This window comes from Pleuronectes platessa, chromosome 2 (genome assembly GCF_947347685.1).
Source record: "Pleuronectes platessa chromosome 2, fPlePla1.1, whole genome shotgun sequence".
Lineage (NCBI taxonomy): Eukaryota > Metazoa > Chordata > Actinopteri > Pleuronectiformes > Pleuronectidae > Pleuronectes > Pleuronectes platessa.
The window spans coordinates 2,220,910-2,242,117 of record NC_070627.1 but is presented as its reverse complement, the minus strand read 5'-3'; the positions used below and the strand labels follow the sequence as shown (position 1 = coordinate 2,242,117).

Genomic DNA, 21,208 nt, shown 5'->3' with positions numbered 1-21,208 from the left:
TTTCTTTATCTTCCTCTTGAGTACGGGGGGGGGGGGTCTCTCTCTCTCTCTCTCTCTCTCTCTCTCTCTCTCTCGACTGTCTGAACGCTCTTTGACAAACTTTCAATCTTCGTGAATGAAATATTTCTCTTTCCTCTTCTTGGTTTTGATTTCGACATCCAGTCTCTCTGTTATTTGACATCATATTAATGTGCCTCAGCAGACACACACACTTGCACAACATGTTAAGAAAAGAGAAACACACACTTTCCTCTGATGAGGCTCTCCAATACGCTGATGATGCTCAATTATACAGATGAGAATTTTCCCCCATGTTTTCCAGTAATATCACATATGTCTCAATCATCCTCTGAACTCCCTCTCTTTCTGTCTCTGCCCCCCCCCCCCCCTTCCCTCCATCTCCCTCTGATCATTTTCCACGTCTCAGATTGTGGCCGTGTTGATGGTTTGCTGAAAACATCGACTGGCTTTGAAGTTTGATGTTTGGTGCTCGTGTGAGTCGCTCACTAGGCCTGCGGTTTCAAGGTAATAAGAGGTATGAGTTGTGTGCGTGTGTTTGTGTGTGTGTCGGTTTCTCTGTGTGTGTGTGTGTGTGTGTGTGTGTGTGTGTGTGTGTGTGTGTGTGTGTGTGTGCAGGGCCAGGCAGTGAGCACGGGAGAACTAAAAGCCCTAGAAGCCTCTATTCTTTTGGAGATTTGCAGGTTTGCGGAAAGATTGACAGTGAAATAAATTTACTGTGGTGGATTTTTTTGTTCTCCCTCTTCTTTTATGGCTCATGTTTTTTTTCGATTGGAAAAATGCCGGTAAGAGCTCGGATAACAATACGAAAAGTGTGCATGTGTCTGCGTGTCAGTCAAGCTCTGCAGCCTATAAGTACTTTCTTTCATAGAATATACTTCGTTCAGTCTTTTGATCCCGTACATTCTCACGTATATGACCTCCTATAGGCTACGTTACAGGACAAGCAGGAAGTCGTACGTCTCAACGTAATATATATACACGACCGTAAGGTACGAGTAAGAAATGTCAACATTGGTGGAACTTTTGAGGGTTCACAGAAACTACAGATGTCTACATGTCGTACTTCTTCCTGAAGAGAAACGTTACCACAACCTCCTCGAACCCTCGTTGTCGTCAGAAAGTCTCGACCCTGCGCTGCCCTCTAGTGGACGCAGCGCTGCACAGCTTTGTTAACGTAAAAGACGCATGGAGGAGTTTGAGCAGTGACAGTTGGATCTTTTGAAATGGACGTGTCTCTTTTTGCGTAGCTAAAAGCAGAATAAATTACTCTTTATCTATCGAGTGAAACCCAATGAATGATAAAATATCCCTGTTGCCGTCCAGTGTGTTGATTTGCATCATGCTCCTCAGATCTAAGTGTGTTTTTCTGACGAGGTTACATCACAGCAGGACGCATGAAAAGATGTTTTCCAGATTGTAGGATGGATTACGTCGATATGGAGGTGACGGCAGAAAAGAGAACTCGTCCAGTTTCGTCACATCTTTGGGTCGTCAGGTGTATGTGTGTGTGTGTGTGTGTGTGTGTGTTTGTGTGTTTGCTATATTACATCATTACAACATCAATACAGAGATGATGAGGGAGGAACTTAACAAACCTCCCCTTCCAATCCAATGACGCCTGAGATCGATACGCTGTCAGGGGCATGGACTATATGACAATGATGTCTCAATGGAGGCGAGACGGGGGAGAGATGCCGAGAGCGATGGCACCAATCCAATCTGGTGGAGTGTGGGTGACACGCTCTCTGACAACTGTGTCAACCTCATCAATATCAGGGAGGTGAGGCGCGAAAGAGGATTATACGATGGCCGTGTCGATGTCGGAGGCAAAGGGACAAAAGCAAGAGGCTTGAATTCACCCTGCAAACATGAAGGTGCTGTTCTCACGCTGGAGGCAGAGATCTAACACTTTAAAAAGCTTTGAGGCAACAGGAAGCTTGAAATCACCGGGGAACCAAACGTTTATGAATATTGATGCGTACGCATACTCTGTAAAAATATACCAACATTTGAATTGAGCCTCAACTTGTTTGTCTGCCGATGAACCTCGACTCTTTGGAACTCGGATCTCTGAAGAACCTCTTTCCAAACAGCTACAGAACACGTTTCTTAAACCAATAGATTTCTGTTGAATTGTGATTAGGGTCCAACTTCATTTTTGCAGGAAGAACAAACTCAAGTGAAGAGCGTCAAGGTTTCCAGTTTCTAAACTCAACTCTTCCTCCAGAAAGGAGCAGCGTCCTTTTCTGCTTTTGTTCTCCAGAAATCTTCTGTCGAGTGAACATCATATTTCTTACATCTACAAACATCTGGGTTTTCGACAAGATGTACCGTTGTGGCTGAGGCCTGGTGAAAGGCTAATGCAGACATCTTACATCTTTCACTTGAGTTCTATCGGTCCGTTATCTTCCACCACGGTCAGGGCACGATGGCAGCAGGTCAACCGGGGTGTTCCCTGCGTTCCTCTCCCCAGCTACACAGGTTCTGAGTCTGCTCCTTGGCTTAATCCCAGTTTGTTGTTCCCAGCAAAACCTCCAGTGAAAGACTGGAGGGAGGAATCCTGATCAGAGTGATTTGTGTCTTTGATCTCAGTCTTGTGTTCACGACCCAGAGTTCCTGACAGTAGGTGAGGGTCCGAACGCAGATCAACTGGTAAACAGAAAGCTTTTCCTTTTCAGCTGAGCGCCCTCTTCACTAAATTGTAATTTCTGGTGATGCCAAACTGATCTGCCTGTCCGTCAACCAGCTGCGTAGTTCAATCAATTCCAAACGTTTGATTAGGTCCAACAGAGAATCAGTTATTTATAGCTTCTGTGTTGATGCTTTAATTCAAACAGCCGAGGTCCAGTACGAGCAGCAGACTCAACATCAGGGTAAAAAAAAAGCACAAAGAGTCTGACAGACAATTTGTTCCTGTCCTGCTTTATCAGATCTACAGCTGTCAGGCCAGCGGGCGGTCGATAAGCTGCCGGTGATGAGGAGAGCTCATAGGCCGTGATGGAGATCACCACTGACAAGCACCACCCCGGCGATAGATGAGACTGACATGAGACGGGTACAGAGAGAGAGAGAGAGAGGGAGAGAGGGAGAGAGAGAGAGAGAGAGAGAGAGAGAGAGAGAGAGAGAGAGAGAGAGAGAGAGAGAGAGAGAGAGAATCATGTCCGCTCAGTCGTATCAGATCATCGGGGCAGGATCTCAGACGGTTCTGAAGGATCTGTCTCACCACCACCTCTCACATGTCAGAGACAATGATGGGGAAAGATAGAGGGGGGGGGGGGGGGGGGAGACGATGATGATGATGATGTACGAGCACGATAATTGACTCGACTGAGAGATAATATATAATATAGAAAGAGGGAGAGGGTTATTGGATCGTTGGGTGTAATATGAGAATGATTAATGGTTATAGACACGTAGAAGAGATGGATGTAATGAAGTTCTCTGTGGTGATTTTAAACCCGGGAGCCAGAAGGAACATTAACACAAACAGTTATACAATATGTGAACACAAAACACGACACAAAGTAAAACATGTGTAACTGCAAGAGAAGGTCACTTTCACGTTTACTTTGTTTGATCCAAATCTAAACATCAGGTGTGAACGGTTCCTCAGAGCAAGAGAGGTGTGGATAGTTTGGACTTTTGGACCAATCACAGGAAGTAGAGACAGAATTAACCAATAGAAGAGGAAGAGGAAGAAGAGGAGGAAGCAGCTGCAGTCTTCACCTCCAACGATATATTTGACGTTCATTCAAAGTTTCCTTTTCTCCATTCAAAGAGAAACATTACTTCCCTCCCAATCGACAACCAATCAGAGTCAAATACAGGTAGACTCCGCCCACGTAAGTGATGACACGTATGTCAGACAAAATTCTCTAGTCCCTAAATTACAATGTGAAACCAAAAGTAACCAGATCAGAAAAAACTATGGAACAAACACATGAAGCCTGGTTCAGACTCTTAATCATAAAGATACATACAAAACATATAGATTTATAGATTTATAGATTTACCGGGTTTTAGAGAGTGAAACAGGGAGGAGGCACCTCGCTCACATTCTTAAACACTCGTAACAGTCAAGTTAATGGAGTGAAGAAAGGAGGAGAAGGTGACTGAGGCGCAGGGAGAGAAATGGATGAGACGAGCGACTGAGCGTATATGTGTGTGTGAGCATGTGTGTGTGTGTGTGTGTGCGTGTGTGTGTGTGTGTGTGTGTGTGTGTGTGTGTGTGCGTGTGTGTGTGTGTGTGTGTGTGAGAGAGAGAGACAGACATATAGAGAGCGTGCAGGAGAATAAGACGGAGCGATGGGACATGTGATTGCCATTTGGCGTTTGAGAGGCGGAGAAAGAGAAACCAGTCCGGGGTCACGTCACAATCTGTCAACTCGGTTACATCAGTCTGCAGCTCAGATGGATGGAGGGAGGGAGGAAGGGAGGGAGGGAGGGAGGGAGGGAGGGTAGTTAACCTCTTAACCTTTTCTCCTGAAGCTGAAACTGAGACAATTTTAACCTCAAACTTTTCATTCTGCCACTTTGAAACTAGCAATTTAAACAACCACAAAATGTGGGTTTAAACAAATGTGATGATTCATCCAGAGGAAAAACTATAAACAAACTACTTGTGTTGTTTTTTTTCATTACTGATATGAGAAGTTATTATTTTTTCCACTTCCCCAGGACGACACTGTGCACAGAGGAAGGTCAGAAGAAGAAGAAGAAGATTTACCCAAATCCACTCCCTGCTCTCCTCAGTTAGTGAGGAAGCCAAATAAAACAAACTACTGAACTGAATTTTCTGCAAGGATTCACTCTAATGCTTTCTGAGAAGGACTAGAAGTGTCCCAATTCAAGGGGGGGATGGGGGGGCATCTTTCAGAGGCTCAATTTAACATCCGATTGGATCACAGACAGTGTGACTGTACACGGCTGCACCAATCATAGGGCTCCTTCCATCCCAGAGCAACACAGGCTCCAGCAGGTTGAGCCTCTCCCTCTAGGACTACGTTTCCCAGGATTCATTGCAACTAATCAGTTTTAGAACAAGAGATAATTGCAGCAAGAGATGAGTTCAAAACTTCAGAAGATATAAATGTGATGTCACACAGGTGAGGCCCCTGCATTGGGACACAGACCATCTCCTGAAGCTTCATCCCTTCACCCTGGAAAGAGTTCAGCAAATTCTCAAAATGGATGAATTAGACTCGTACCAGTAGGCAGGGCCGGGTCCATGGTGGGCTTCTCCCAGGAGTTGACTTGTTCCCAGGTAAATCCATTGGTTCCCAGAGACACGCTGTAGCCGCAGCCGCTGTAGGACTCCTCGAAGGTGCAGCCGCCTGGACAGAGGACAGAGGACAGAGGACAGAGGACAGGGGACAGAGGACAGAGGACAGAGGACAGAGGACGGGAAAGACACGTTAATTACATCTGAATATAGACATTTTAACAGCCATCAGCTCAGAGATCGTTATGTGGATGACGCATGGATAAATATTATGAAAAACAGACATGATCTTTGTACGCACGACGAAAACAAGAAAAGGAAAGACAGACGATAAAACATGGAAAAGCTAATATCTCGGCATAACCACTTTATGAGCATTTCATAAACATGTAGTGATCCATGGTCACAGGGAGTTTCTGCAAACTACTCCCATTAAATACGACAACTCACATTCGCACGTTCAAAAGTTGGTGAAGCCATAAAAAAAAAGATTTGGAAATATGATGGAATTATTCTAAAGCACATTTGTGGTTAAAGTATTTCATCCACCACTTGTTTTTTAAAAACCACATCTTCAACCACTTGTACAAGATTTTTATATCTAAGTGTTTTTTCACGTGCAGGAATCTGAGCTTTCATGAGCTGCTGTTGACGACATTATACTAATTAAGTTATCAAAACAGAAATGAAAGAGCCACTGCAAGACTGTCACTGTCAGAGTTTATCAGAGAAGAGAGGAGCGCACGGGGGGGAGGGGAGAGAGAGAGAGAGAGAGAGAGAGAGAGAGAGAGAGAGAGAGAGAGAGAGAGAGTGAGAGAGAGAGAGAGAGAGAGAGAGAGAGAGAGAGAAACCTCTACGTGTCGACATGATTAAGTCACAGTCTCATCGTTATTTCATGGCCCAGCTAAGACACATTTTCCACTGCATTAGCCTTTTTCTGCTTGCCTAGAGCACTACACACACACACAGACACACACAGACACACACACTTCCCTAATTAGACATATGCTTTGACACACAACCATTTTAATTTGTTCTGAAGCTCTTGGACTGAGGGAACGTTGCTGCTTTGTTCATGAAATCACTTAATGATGATTTTTGTCGTCTCTCGACAGCAGCGCAATTATTAAAATTAATCTTCAAAATAAAAGAAAAACGTCAACATGTTTGTTGATCTCAATGAATCCAGACACTCGGTATAAGTCATTTAGTGTATTGAGGATCTACATTAATAGTTAACTATATTACTCATATAAATATACATATATGACTATTATTTCCTGCAATTTTGCATATGAAAAAATCAAAATTCCTTTTATAACTTTGACCACACATCCCCATAGAGAACAGTATTTAAAGAAAAACTACAGTAAATGGTAAACACACATTTCTATAGTCACATCCGCACATTGACACACACATTTTCATATAGTTCCTCTCTATGCTGCACTTTTCTATCACACCTCCTCCACACAATGACAGAATCAAGGGGTTCACTTCAGCAGGCGGCCTGGAGGAGCCAGGAATTGAACGGTGGGTGGACGACCCGCTCTTCCCCCCCCCCGAGAGGCGGCCGCCCACGTAGTAAACCCCCGACACAAGAAGTTTGTGTGGCTTCGTTTCAATTGTTCCTTTTCAAGAAAGATTTACATCAACTGGGAAATCTAATCACAAAATGATCCTTTTTTTTTCTGTCTGTTTGAAAAACAACCTCCAGCAGTGGGTGGAAAATTCCTAAAAGAAAGTGTTTCTCTTACAGATATGAAAATAGCTGTTATGAATTAATCACTACTGAGATAATTAGCCTTTATTGCCCCCTCGTTGTTCACTGATCTCATTAGAAATGGAAAGAAATCAAAGTGATCTCATTAGAAGAGACTTATAAACAGGCGAGGGCGTGTGTGTGTGTGTGTGTGTGTGTGTGTGTGTGTGTGTGTGTGTGTGTGTGTGTGTGTGTGTGTGTGTGTATGTGAGAGTGTGAGAGAGTGGGGGGGGGTCCAACATCAATATTCAATATCTGATCTGCAATTTTAAAACCACTATCAGGGGATGAGAGGGAGAAGTGGCTCACAGCAGCAGGCGAGTGTGTGTTTGTGAGCGAGCGTGTGTGTCTCAATGCCCCTAATCTAGTTTTCAAAATCAGTACAACACCTCCCTGTGTCTCATAATCACACAAACACACACACACACACACACACACACACACACACACACACACACACACACACACACACACATACACACACTCTCTGCCAAAAAGTTTCTATAATAAAAAATCTGAGCACTGTTACTGTATTCTGATCTGGAGCCTGCATGTGATGTGTGTACATGTGTAGCTGTAGGCATGTGTGCATATTTTATTGTGTGTGTGTGTGTGTGTGTGTGTGTGTGTGTGTGTGTGTGTGTGTGTGTGTGTGTGTGTGTGTGTTAATGTGACACCAAAACAAGCAGAATCCCTTCATCTCTGCTAATTAACATTCCTGTTACCAATGTGATCAAATATTGATATGACGACTGAATCGGGCCTACACGCACACACACGCAGACACACACATATACACACACACACAAACACACACACGCAGACACACACACACAGACACACACACACACGCAGACACAAACACACAGACACACACACACAGGGAAGGACCACCCCATTTGAACGTCATCTAATTGACGTGAAGTGATTTATATCAACAACAGAACCTTGTTTGTGTTGTTTTAGTTTGTGCCATGTCCCGTCAGCTAACATGGAAGAGGCGGGGCTTATAAGCTACACTGCAAGCAGCCACCAGGGGGCGATTTAGACGCTTTGGCTTCATCGTCCATAGAAAGCTGCTGAATTCGTTTTAAAAAGGTTTTAATCCAAATATTAAAACAGTGGCTTGTTGTCCTCGTTGTCCATCTCTTGAAACCGGACGTGACCATATTAGGAGGAGCAAGGGGTGGGGCCTGATGGAAGACACGCCCACATGTGCCTATTGGACACTACTAGCTGTCACATGGGTCCACCCCTCCCAATGAATACAGTACATTATGGTATGGTGAATTACTAAATGAGCATCAGATGTTTTGAAGACACTCGTGGAAATCTGTGATATTTTCACAACCTTGATTTTGTGTTTATCCTTTGATTGAAAATGATCAGATCACAGACAAACCGATGTTTATTGAATTAGTCACTTTCTTTTGATGCTTTGTTGTCGTTCTGTTAATTTCTATTCAGATTTATGTTTGATGAACTGATCACGAGAAACCGAGTGGCAGCGGATGTTGAATGGTTTAGGGAAGAATCCTCTAAATGTCTTTGTGGATCTGGATCAGGGGTCAGATCCAAGATTTTTATCATTAAGATCTTTAACATCAAGTTTTTTGTCGATTAACATTGAAGAAAAATTAGGCATATTAAGGAAACTGATATTAATAAGTGAGTGAAATTGAATTTGAGTGAATTAAAATGTGCTTTTCATCAGGGGACCAGATACTTTATGAAGTATGAGTGACTTTCAAGTTATCAGATCAAATACCATCGACTTCCACTTATAGGGTAAAATATTAGAATACTCCGAAGCTTTGTTGTATAGTGTGTAAGTAGATCAGACGGCTGACGTGGCACGCTCTAACCGTCTCTATGAAAAAAACCATTTTAATAAGTAAACAGGTTATTGTGAATTCATCCATTCAGAGCGGATCTATGTGCTCCAGCTCCCATCTGGTCCAGTTAGACACGTAGACAGCAGAGATCCCAGGAACTCAGTATCACTGGAACACGCTGGCATTATGCAAGTAACCTGGTTTCCCTCCGCTAACACTCACACACACACACACACACACACACACACACACACGAGAGAGAGAGAGAGAGAGCAGCAGAAACAGCTCTTTGCCCTGAATTTACCCACTCGCACACAAATAAACACGTCCTGCGCTGATAACACTTATTAAAGCAGAATCCCGTCTTTCTCATGTTACGATTTCCTTCCCCTGGAGGCATCGGTTTGAAACCATTAGAGCCTTTCATCTGCTCCAGAGCTAACACAGAGCGACACAACCCACGGAGTCACAAACCGGGGGGGGGGCACCCCGAGGCGAGCGGCTCTAAAGAGTCTGTTTACTGCTCACTTAGATAACATCTACTGATCCTGAGTGTGTTCAAGTGAGTGTGTGTCTGTCAGTGTGTGTGTGTGTGTGTGTGTGCGTGTGTGTGTGGGAGCAAACCGAGGACATGCTGTTGTGTGTTCTTGCAGAGTCGAGCGGTTTTGTGTGTCAGAGGTGGGAAGTAGCCGAGTGCGTTCACCTCAGTGCCGCACTTATGTGTAATCTTTTCGTTTCAGGATCATTCTACTCCTCACAGTCAAATGTCAGTTTTTAATTAACTGTATTCATGTCACGGTTATTAATATTAATATAAAGCAACAACTTATATTGATGGAGTTGTGGTTTGATCAGGAGTTCATCTCAGCTGTCAATCATAACGTTTCAGCCAGTTAATATAAAACCACACAACTAATTCAAACCCAAACGGGTCCATGTCCCATCTGCTAACATGGAGGAGGCATAAATATTCAACCTAAATATTCGAATAACTGAATTCAAGGAATATAAATCAAACGTGTGTGTTTGTGTGCATGTAATTCAGAGTGAATCCTTGCTGAGAGAGTCTGGAAACACAGGTGTGTGTCTGTGGGTGTGTGGGTGTGTGTGTGGGTGTGTGGGTGGAGTGACTCAGTGTGTGTGTGCGTGTTTGTGTCCCTATCTTGTCTCTTAGTTAACTCATATTAAATCCACTGTCAGCCAACATAAGTCATTTAAAACCATATGCCAACATACGGCATCTGCACCCAACCCCTCCCTCCGTGCACACACACACACACACACACACACACACACACACACACATCCCGAGGCAAACTAAACACACTGACTAAATACTAAATGCCATTACTGCCACTCCAATAAGCCTGGATAACAAGCAGATGGAGGTTGCGTTGTGTGTTTGCGTGTTCGTTTACACTGTTTGACGCAACAACTAAGAAAAAAAAACACACAACGTGCTCTGGTGAGTCAGTGAACTCACTCCTCTACATCGAGTTGAAAGAATCACAGATAGATAAATAGAAAGAAGAGTCGTAAGGTGAGAGGGTTAAAGTTTTGCATGAGGTTTTACATTAGTGTGTGTGTTTGTGTGTTGTGTGTGTGTTGTGTGTGTGTCTGGAGAGGTTCAGGTTCGGACTCAAAGAACTTTCTAGCCTCGTGAGTTCGGGTCAGACTCGTTCTCTCTCGGGGGTTCGGACGGAGAATTGTGTCCCGAGTGAAGAGTGAAACAGCTGTTGTGTGTGATTGTTCCCTGTGTTTGTGTGTCTGTGTGTGTCAGAGTGTTAAAGGGTAGGAAGTGATTTCCTGAAGGGTCTATTGTGACTTTAATTATCTGCTACATGGATCAATAGGGGACCTGCCTTGTAACCTTTAGTTCTACATGAAAGAACACGGAAAACAACGTGGCCACCGATTGCTTTCACTCACGCACACACACACACACACACACACAAATAAAACACATGAGCAGCACACGACAGTCGCACAAAAGCACAAACACAAACGCTCGCACATATAGGTTCGTCTGCACTGAGCTGAATCAATTGGATCAGACAGAGGGGTAACTACAAAGGGGAGGTTGAGAGATAGGAATGTAGAGGAGATTGATGCACACACACACACACACACACACACACACACACACACACACACACAAACACACAGTCTCTGATTCACGGTGTCGCTCTGTGGTGATGGTCCAGTTGGTTTGGTGTGAACTGTCGGATCAGCCTCTCGTGTCACACAACAGCCTGTCGGGGAGCTTCATGACCAGTGTGAGAGACGCACTGAGTCACAACATGAGTCATCTGACACACTGACACACACACAGACACACACAGACACACACACACAGGTGTAATCACAGTACTCTCATTAACACCCTGAAAAACACGAACAGCGATAAACGGATATGAATGTTCGTACGTGTGTATTTTCTGGGAAAAACGTTAATTGAAATGTAATCACATCAATTTGTTTGTTCCCTCATCCGTCCTCTACCTCCTCCACTTGTTCTTTCCTTCCTGCATTCACTCGTTCATTCGTTCGATCCTGTGTTACCTCATTCTTTCCTTCCTTCCCTTGTTAGTTTGTCCTTTCCTACGTTCCCTTACTTGTTCATTTGATCCTTCCTTCATTCCCTTGTTTGCTCCTGTGTGTGTTTCCTTGATCCTTTGATTCGTTAATTATCTTTTACACTAATACAAACAAATGTATGGGGACTGAAATATGTTATGATGAAAGTCCAGGAGTCTGAACTGTTTTTTTTTTCTCCTGAACATTAACCTGAAGCAAATCTGAACCGTGAGCCTGAACAGACGAGACAACTTCTACCACTCCAATTGGCCCTCGCAGATATAGATGTACACACAAACAAACACACACAGCCACGGGGTTGAACTCATCTATCACACACACACAAAGACAGACCCAGTGAGACACACACACACACACACACACACACACACACACACACACACTCTCTCTCTCTGTGGTGCTCATTAGGAGAGGTAGCAGGTCCAGACCTCCTCTCAGCAGAACTACAGGGGCGACCGACTCCCTCTCCTGTCAACTTCACTCTTTCTTCACTTTTCCTCCTTCACCTCCGTCGCTCTCCCTCTTTCATTCCTCTCAGATCTGTTATTCTCCTCCTTTTTAGTCCTCTCTCTCTCTCTCCTCTTCACCAGCATCCTCCTGTCTTTATCTCTCGCTCTCCTTCCCCCCTGCCCTCCACCTCTCTTCTCTCAATCCCTCCTCATCTCATCACTCGCTTTCCCTGCAGCAAACTCTTTCCCCTCTTCTCTCATTTTTCTGTACATCACTCCGATTCCTTTTCTCTCTCTCTCTCTCAGCTTTGATTCTCTAATCGAAATCAAATATACATGAACTTAAGTTGTCAAATAATTAAAACCGATAAAGTACGATGAGCTCAAACTTTCCTTCCAGATAATCTTCTCTTTGCTTTTCATCCTCGTTCTGTTTAACTTTCCACGAAATGGAGATAATATTGTCAATTTTTTAAGCACAAAAGTTTAGTTTTGACTTCTGGAGGAAACGGAAACTGCTCAACGTGCCGTCAGGGAAGAGGAAGCAAATGAATGAAATGAGTTTTTCAGAATCATCATCGATTTCACCCGGGGCTTCTTCACTCTGCAGAACTTTCACATTCACACACAACTTGTACAACACACTGGAGGAAGGAAAAACTCATATGTGTCTCCTTTAAAGAGGCTCGAGGGTCTGGAAAGTGCTGGAGGAGGAAGAGGAGGAAGAGGAGGAAGAGGAGGAAGAGGAGGAAGAGGAGGAATCAGTGTCTCTGTGACATAATCATTTAATTCTCCACATTCAGCTCCGTTATGTTCCAGTTCTTGGACGTGAAGTTGCCGGTCGATCAATGTCCTGATTGGCTCGGCTCGTCCTCACTCTCCCTCTCTCTCCCTAATATCGTCAATAAATACAAACAATAAAACCAAACGAGTCCATTTGTCTCCCGAGCTGCTCGGAGCTGATGAAGGTTTCTGACGCAGCCTCACAGGGTCGTAAAGAAAACGCCTCAAACTCATAAACTTTGTCAGAGTGAGATGATTCACTGGTGGAGAGTGCATGAGCTGCATTTCCACTGCTGCTCGTTTCTGATTACTGAGCGAGAAACAGACGCTGCTGGCTGTGAAGAGTGCACAGCGCACACACACACACACACACACACACACACACACACACACACACACACACACACACACAAACTTATATACTGCCCATTTAAACTTTGGGTTTCTGAATTTGTATATTTGTGTACATGCGTGTGTTTAGTGAAGCACAAATGCACGTGTGTTTACGAGTGTGTTAGTTGGAGAGAGAGAGAGAGAGAGAGAGAGAGAGAGAGAGAGAGAGAGAGAGAGAGAGAGAGAGCTGTTGGCAGTAAACACCCTCCTCTTCCTCAGCTCGGGGAATTCACTGGGTGATAAAGAAAGTACTGCTTGCAATTATTCCCACGTGTGTTTGTGTACATAGATACTTCAAAACATTACACACACCCACACACACGCACACGCACACACACGTGCACACACACACACACATTTATTGCGACACTAATGCAGATAAATTATAAACAACATATCCAGTTTACATGGGAAGCTGCAGATTTTCTTTCATCTTTCTTCTTGATCATTTGATATTTGATGTCTGAACGTTCACGTGAACTCATCTCACTTCTTTACACCTTTCTGGATTCTGGGTGTAATATGATTGGTTCCCTGTGGATTCGAAGCCACGATTGAAAGAGGAGAAGAAGAGTTTTCAAATCTGAGCTGAGTGAGTGTGGAGGTGACCTCACCTTCACCCCCGCTGTACGACCCCATCCTCACCTCACTGCTACACTTACTGATGGGTACACAGAGTGATGGAGTCTGTGTGTGTGTGTGTCTGTGTGTGTGCAGGATAAGATTAATCCTCTGCACTTTCACAGCACACACACACAGACACACACACTAACACATGCTGTTTACAACCTCGACTGGTCTTCACGTCAAAGTGAAGTATTGCTGCTGCAGTCGCAGGTTTTCTCCTCCGCTCGCTGTGATAGGTTGAACCACTGAATTATAAATGGTCATTGATTGGCCGAGCTCACGGCTCAATAATTAACCGAGATGCAATAAAGTGCAGAGAGAGAGAATAATGGAGAAACACAGGGAGGTGAACACACTGGACCTGACTCGTACCACAACGACCTGCTGTCACTTCCAGGAGATCTACTGGAACAGGAAGCTCAACAGCATCATGAGTGACATGAGTCCACACACAGTGAAGACAACAATGTGTCTGTCTCAGGAGACAACACAACATGTCCTCCTGCATGTCCTCACTGGGCGAAAGGAAACGTTGATTTAACTCAAGAAAGGGAAATCATCTTCAAATCCTCTTTAAGTTTACTCACCTCCATTAAATTAAGAAGTTCACTTGAAGTACTATTTAAGTAACTATTCAGATCTACTCATTTATCAAAGTTAAGTTCACCTGAATTATTATTACATGTTATTAACTAGTAACTGTCTGTTTTTATGGATTGAAAACAAAAAGTCATATCACATCATATTTTAAGGTGAGAGAACTTTACATGTCACTGCCCTTTAGTTGAGTTTACTCCCCTAGAAAAGTTTTATGGAAAGTTAAAACTAAAAGACATGACATGGACGTTTATTAAAATCAGCTGGCCAACATTCCCATTAGATTCTTTTATCACATTAATCGAAGGTTTCTCAACACAAATCATTTTTGCGTTTTAGTTTGAAATGAAATTTTGGCTAATGTCTATTTATCAGTATATGACTGGTCATAATTTAAAAAGCCAATCTTTGATGCATTTTGTCCGATGTGTTGAAATGTGGTCAAACTACAAACTGACTCCAAAGCAGTTCTAATACTCAGAAATATGAATACTTGCTGTAAATCAGGATTTACGACATCTCGAGCTTCCTCATATTAAAATGTAATTGTCATTCTTCCACTGACAGTTGGTCTGAAATCTGCATTAAAACAACATCTTTAAAGTCGCATAAATACACAGTTAGAGGATTTGTATGACTGTAACACACACACATACAGACACACACACACACAGTGCACAGCTACTCCACATAATATCCCTTTAAGCCAATGCCAGTTCAATCCCTGTTAATATTCCGAAGGGGAAGAAGAGGCTCTTCACTCTTCACCTCTCTCAGGATTAATACTTTAAATGAAACCTCCTCTCGGCTGCGCTGCCGGGCGATGGAGCCACCGGACAGTTGGACCTCTGCTTCAGATTCCAGCACCAGGAGGTTCTAGATGGACACAGAGATGTTGGGTCCTTCTGGTTTCTGGGCTCAGGGTTCCGTCCCCATGTCCACACGACAACAGACTTTTACTCATTTGCATAATATGAGGGTCAAATCTACTCTATTCAGATCCAGAGCAGCTGGAAAATATTAATCTGTGATTCATCATCTGCCCTTTGTCCACGTAGAATGTTTTCAGTAACAAAGAACAAAGAACACACACACACACACTGATTACCCATCTTCTTCTCTGTGTGTGTCTGTGTGTGTGTGTGTGTCATAGACCATTATAAAACCCGAGGTATACACTACGCTCTAATTGATAAAAGGTACAATCTCTGCAGTTGCCTGTTCAGTTATTTGTGCGAATGTACCTGCATGTGTGCGTGTGTGTGTGTGTGTTTATTTGTTTGAAAGTCAGAGAGTTTGTGTGTCTTTGTGTTTGTACCACCTGAGGTCATATTGTTGAAACCAGGTCATCCTTTCACCCTGACCAGAGAGCAAGGACGGGTGTACCCAAGGGCTCTGTGTGAGTGTGTGTGTGTGTGTGTGTGTGTGTGTGTGTGTGTGTGTGTGTGTGTGTGTGTGCATGTGTGTGTGTATTTATAGCTTTGGACAGGTGCATAACCCTCCAACTCTCTCTCTCTACTTCTTTCATCATTCTACTGATTTTATTTTCGTGTGTGTGTGTGTGTGTGTGTGTGTGTGTGTGTGTGTGTGTGTGTGCACTCTGCCCAGAGCCTGCCATTGGCCTATTTCCGACAGAAATGTTAAAAAGTGATGCATCCCCCCCCCCCCCCCCCCCCTCTACATTCTGACTCCAGCTAACCTGTCAGTGACCTTGGTCCGACAGAACAACCTGCACCAGAAGGCGTTTTCCTCTCAGAGCCGAGTCAGACTGTAAATGACATGAAATCACCAGAGTTCCGCAGAATGACACACAACAGCCTCATGTTATTGAAGTGCGTCATCACATTCCAAAAATATATAAACTCCTGCAACCAGAGGAAAATGTCTCATCTCTCAAACCCCCCCACGACTCCAGTTTGGTTATTTTTACAACCACAGAGCCACTTGAGGAAATCATGGTTCAGGTTAATCCGACTGTTTGTTGTATCAGTCTGACAGTAACACAAGAAAACAAACACAACACAAACGTTTTCAGACACGACCGATAAAGTCCGGAGAATCGGACACGAACTTTATCGGCTGTTGGCTTTTCAAAACAACACAACACAGCAGGGGGGGTTTCCTGCAGAGACAGGAAGTGACACATCGACTCCGCTGCAGAGATCATGTGATTTTCCTTATCACCACAAACTCCCTTTCCTCCATGTGTGTCACCCGGAGACATTGTTTTTCTTCTTCTTCATTTTTTGCCTCTTTGGACCCCTGCTGAGTCATCACCTCGAGTCCTCCTGACTTTCAGAGCTCTGCTGGGAAACCTTCATCCCCAACCTGTCCCTCCTCACCTGTCCTATTTGGCTCGAGTCCCTTTGTTGTGAATTTACAGGAACACAAGTTTCCGTCCTCCCTCCTCCTTTTTTTATCTTCTTCATCCTGTCGTTCTGCTCCTGTCTTCAGTTAAACTCTGAGAAATGTACGAGACAAGATGGGGCCATAATATTGACAAGCGAGTGAATGTGCATTCATCTGTGATGCAGGCCGGTGGCCAGAGAGAGGACTGTGAGTAATGAGTCTCCCGGTCAGAGATGCTAATCACTTGCAGTCACACACTCCAAACAACACCTGTGTGTGTCTGTGTGTGTGTGTGTCCGTGTGTGCGTGTGTGAGTCTGTGTGTGTCCTGACTTGTTAGTGAAAGCACTCATTTCTGGATAAGATGATGGACACAACATTTACAGCTTGTGAACGGACACAGTGAATTAGAGGTAAAGTGAGTGTGTGTCCATCATGTGCCTTTGAATGTGACTTTTAGTTTTGTGTTTCTATGTTTTTGTCGTATTGTGTGTGTGTGTCTTTGTGTGTGTGTGTGTTGGTGGAGGTGTTGAGCAGGGGGAGAATGGACCACAATGACTGACAGCTGGTCTGGACCAGGGTGGTCGGGTGGAACGAAGCTTTAACACAGCCCAGTACAGACACTCTCACACACACGCACACACACACACACACGCAAACACACACACACACTGACAACAGGCCTAAACACATGAGCATAGAATCATCCCTCCACACACACTAACACACACACTAGAGACCTCTCCTCACCTCAACTTGTCTCCCACTGACAGCTTTCAACAGTGGTCAACACACACACATGCACACACACACACACACACACACACACACACACTTACTGAAGACGGACACACACACGAACACACCACACTGAACTCTTGACAGATACATCCTCCCTCTCTCTTCCCTGTCACAGTGCTGGCTGCCTCACTACCTATTCACATACACACACAGTCACACACACACACACACATACACACACAGACACACACAATGAAGGACAGTTGGCTCACGGTCAGGTCAATGGTTCGTGCTACAGAAACACCTCAACTTGTAAAAGCCAGGGGACATTTTCTGTCTCTCTCTCCTCACTCTCTGTCCATTCGTCTCCCGCCTGTCTCCTCCTCTTCCTCCCTCTGTTCTTTCCACCACACAAACATTAACCATAAACCAAATCTGAAAAATCCTATAAAGAATTCTGACCATCGAGACGCAGACTGTGGTGACGAGGTTCTTTTAGAAAAATGTGCTTAGAATTTTAGTTTGGCTCATGTCCCATCCACTAACATGGAGGAGGCGGGATCTATGACGCCTTCTTCAGCCAGCCACCAGGTGGCGATCGAGAAGAACTCGGCTTCACCTCTTGGTTTACAGTCTATGGTTGGATTTGATATATCAGTCCTAGTGGCCATCCACAGTACTGCAGCACACACTACACTATTATATATATTTCCGGCTATGATAAAAGACACATATCGAAAAATAAAACACTTCTGTTCGACTCCAGTAAAGAGTTAGATGGTAAACAAATTCACATCTTTGATTGCTGCACATGAATGAGTGGGCGGCCATGTTGCAGATCCATATCCACGCCTGACACCAAGTCATATTAGTCTCTGCTCTCCAGGTTTCATCATCAAAACAAATTCATATCCCAGCTCCTCTTCTTCGCCTGAAGCGGCCGAGCAACGAGTTCAGAGGCCAAACTGCAGCAAGACTCACAACCCCCCCCCCCCACACACACACACACACACACACACACAACCTTTACTTATTAGCTTCTTTCTTTGGAGTTGTCTTTTATATAATCCTGCAACAATCACATTTCCCAGAGGCCTCGTTTAAGCTGCATCTAGTTGTGTCTCATGATAATGTCAGTAAATATCAGTTGTTGTGATTCATGCTCACATCGCGTTTGCTGTTACAGGGAATGTTTCATGTGATCTACTGGGACGACTGGTCCGTCTGGGTTTAACCCAACAAAACAAAGATCCTAGCCACGACACCTTCAGATTCCTCTCCAGGATACAAGCCCCGATTGGTTCCTTTTAGGAGAAAGAAATGAGTCTTCAAATATTTCACACACGATTGGTTTGAATTGGATTCTTTTTGGAACGAGGAATAAAAAAAAATACACATTTCAATCTAATGACAACACATCAAATGAGATAAGAGTGGACCAGGGACTTTAAAAAAAATAAAATAAAAAATGACCTTGTTTCAGTCAGTGATTTTACATTTCCAATTTCTCCTCTGTCGAAAAATTGTGTTTGTCTGAAAAGCGCGATGCCTGAAATTTGACAAACAACAAATGGTGAGCGATGTTTTAAAAAGTGGACGAGTGGAAAGCTGTGATTTGTTTGGGAGGCTAACGGAGAATTATCTGCTCCATCACCGAGAGAAGGGCACCGGAGCCTTGAGAGGACTTTGAAAAAGTAGCCTGTCCTTTGAGCTTGAAAGGATGTGGGAGGACAGCGGAGCTTTCAACTCTTTTAATCCAACACCCCCACATGTAAACACACACACACACACACACACACACACACACACACACACACACACACACACACACACAGGACTATTCACCAAAGGTCTAATTGGAAGTGTAAAAAGGTTTCGAGATACAATTAAACTTTTAAACTTTTAATTATGTTTAGATTATGATGTTTTTAAAGTTGAATGTGGGAAAACATGGATTTCACTTCTCTGGAGACAAGTTGCATATTGGTATGGGGGTGAAAAATGCACACACACACACACACACACACACACACACACACACACAACAATTCTGCTTCCAGTTTTAGAAACATAAGTTCATTGACTTGGAATAAGGACGGGGTTCAGGGCATGTTTTTGTACTTGCGTGTGTGTGTGTGTGTGTGTGTGCGTGCATGTGTGTGTAAGTGTGTGTTAGTGTGTGCGTGCATGTCAGCAGCTTTCTGGCCTCATTAAACTATCAGCTCCCGAGGCTCTGGACTAACATGGCGTCCCGAGCAGCTGTTTTCACAGTCATTAGCTCCTGCAGGCAGCCGACCATGCTAACATGCTAACGACGTGGTGACATGATAGCGTCACGTCTTTTAAACTCCGACGTCTTCCTCCTCGTTGAGCTTTTGAGATTCTCTCGGCTGTGACGCGGACACACATCAGTGTCTCGTTGACAAGTGTGTCCTGGAAGTCTTTATATACTATACAGTGTACAGTCCCCCCCCCCCAGAATTTTTACATATTTAATTTGTATTCTTTTTAATATTTTCACATATTTAGTCTTTTTATATTTATACTTGAACAAATACACCAAATACAATTCCTTCTATGAGTAAGCCCGATAAAACCCGATCACCTTAACATTAGATTTGTCTGTGGTAACATTTCAGAATCACGTTAAAACGCTTTAAACTAACTCTGTTTAACTTGATTTGGTTTTTCTGTTATGTTTTTGATTATTCAACCACAGAAATGCATTTGATATCCTCAGTGTGAGATCATCAGAAATCTTTCCCCCCGTACAGATCTGAAATCAGCTGCAGATTCCTGCACTAAAAGGTCTCAAGTGCAGTATTTCTCATCACATCCCAAATGGACTCGTGGAAACCACTTGACTCCACACCAGTAAAATCAAAACCTGAATAGACCCCGACTGGGAATCTGACAAACCAGCTGAAGCTGAAAAGAGCAGGACCACTTCACAGCACTTGACGATGCACCATGTGACCGCGGCTAAGAGCCGTCCACGTCCACCTGTCTCAGTGTTGGACGTGTTGACACATAGAGCAGCGGAGTGGGAGCCGATAAACCCGATGACTGGGTCTGTGTTCCCAGTGAAGACCTCACAGGACTCAACAGATGTGTCAATGGCTCCACTTCCACCTTTACCTCCTTGTTCTTCATCTTCTAAACTGTTGGTCCTGCTTCTAGTCGTCTTGTCTTTGTAGAAACACTAAGAAAAGTCTTCACTTCACGTTCACCTTCAGGAGATCTGTTCCTGTGAACCTTGATTTGTTTTTATCATATTTTCTTTTCTGTACATTTCTCCACCATCTGTGCTTCTTGCTGTTTCCTCCTCTCGTTAGAGACGTGATGAGAACTGGTTTAATGGTCTTTCTGGCACATATTGTGTTTAATGGATCATATTGTTCTTTTAACCACGTCCTAAATCCATCTTTTACCATTTTCTCTCCAATAAAATGTTTTTGTGATCGTTCCTTATTCTTAGTATTAACATCTCTATGTTTCCTTTTCCTTCAGCAACAACACAACCCCCACACCCCCCCACACACACACACCTTCTCCAGTGACTATACTTCCCCTCTCCACCCCGGCTTGGACTGCCACTCACCCTCCTCCAGCCACTGAACAATTGCACATTTGAACATTTGAACATTTTTTCATTTGCACTAGAGTTATTTTGTTTTCTACTACTGTATTATCCCACCTATAGTGTATTCATATTTATATTTTATCTTGCTCATAGCGTATTCATCATTCTTATATCATACCTTACCTCTTAATACTGTTCATATTTCACTTATATTTCTAACTCTACTTCCTATTTATTTACATATTCCACT

At 43.7% G+C, this 21,208-nt stretch overlaps 1 protein-coding gene across 1 annotated transcript in view; it reads right to left on the bottom strand.

Moving 5' to 3' along the window:
* ptprt (protein tyrosine phosphatase receptor type T) overlaps positions 1-21,208 on the bottom strand; it is a 78,617-nt gene that overhangs the window by 39,578 nt on the left and 17,831 nt on the right. Inside the window, 1 exon segment of the mRNA XM_053442584.1 lies at positions 5,229-5,354. Within this exon segment, the coding sequence (XP_053298559.1) occupies positions 5,229-5,354 (126 nt within the window).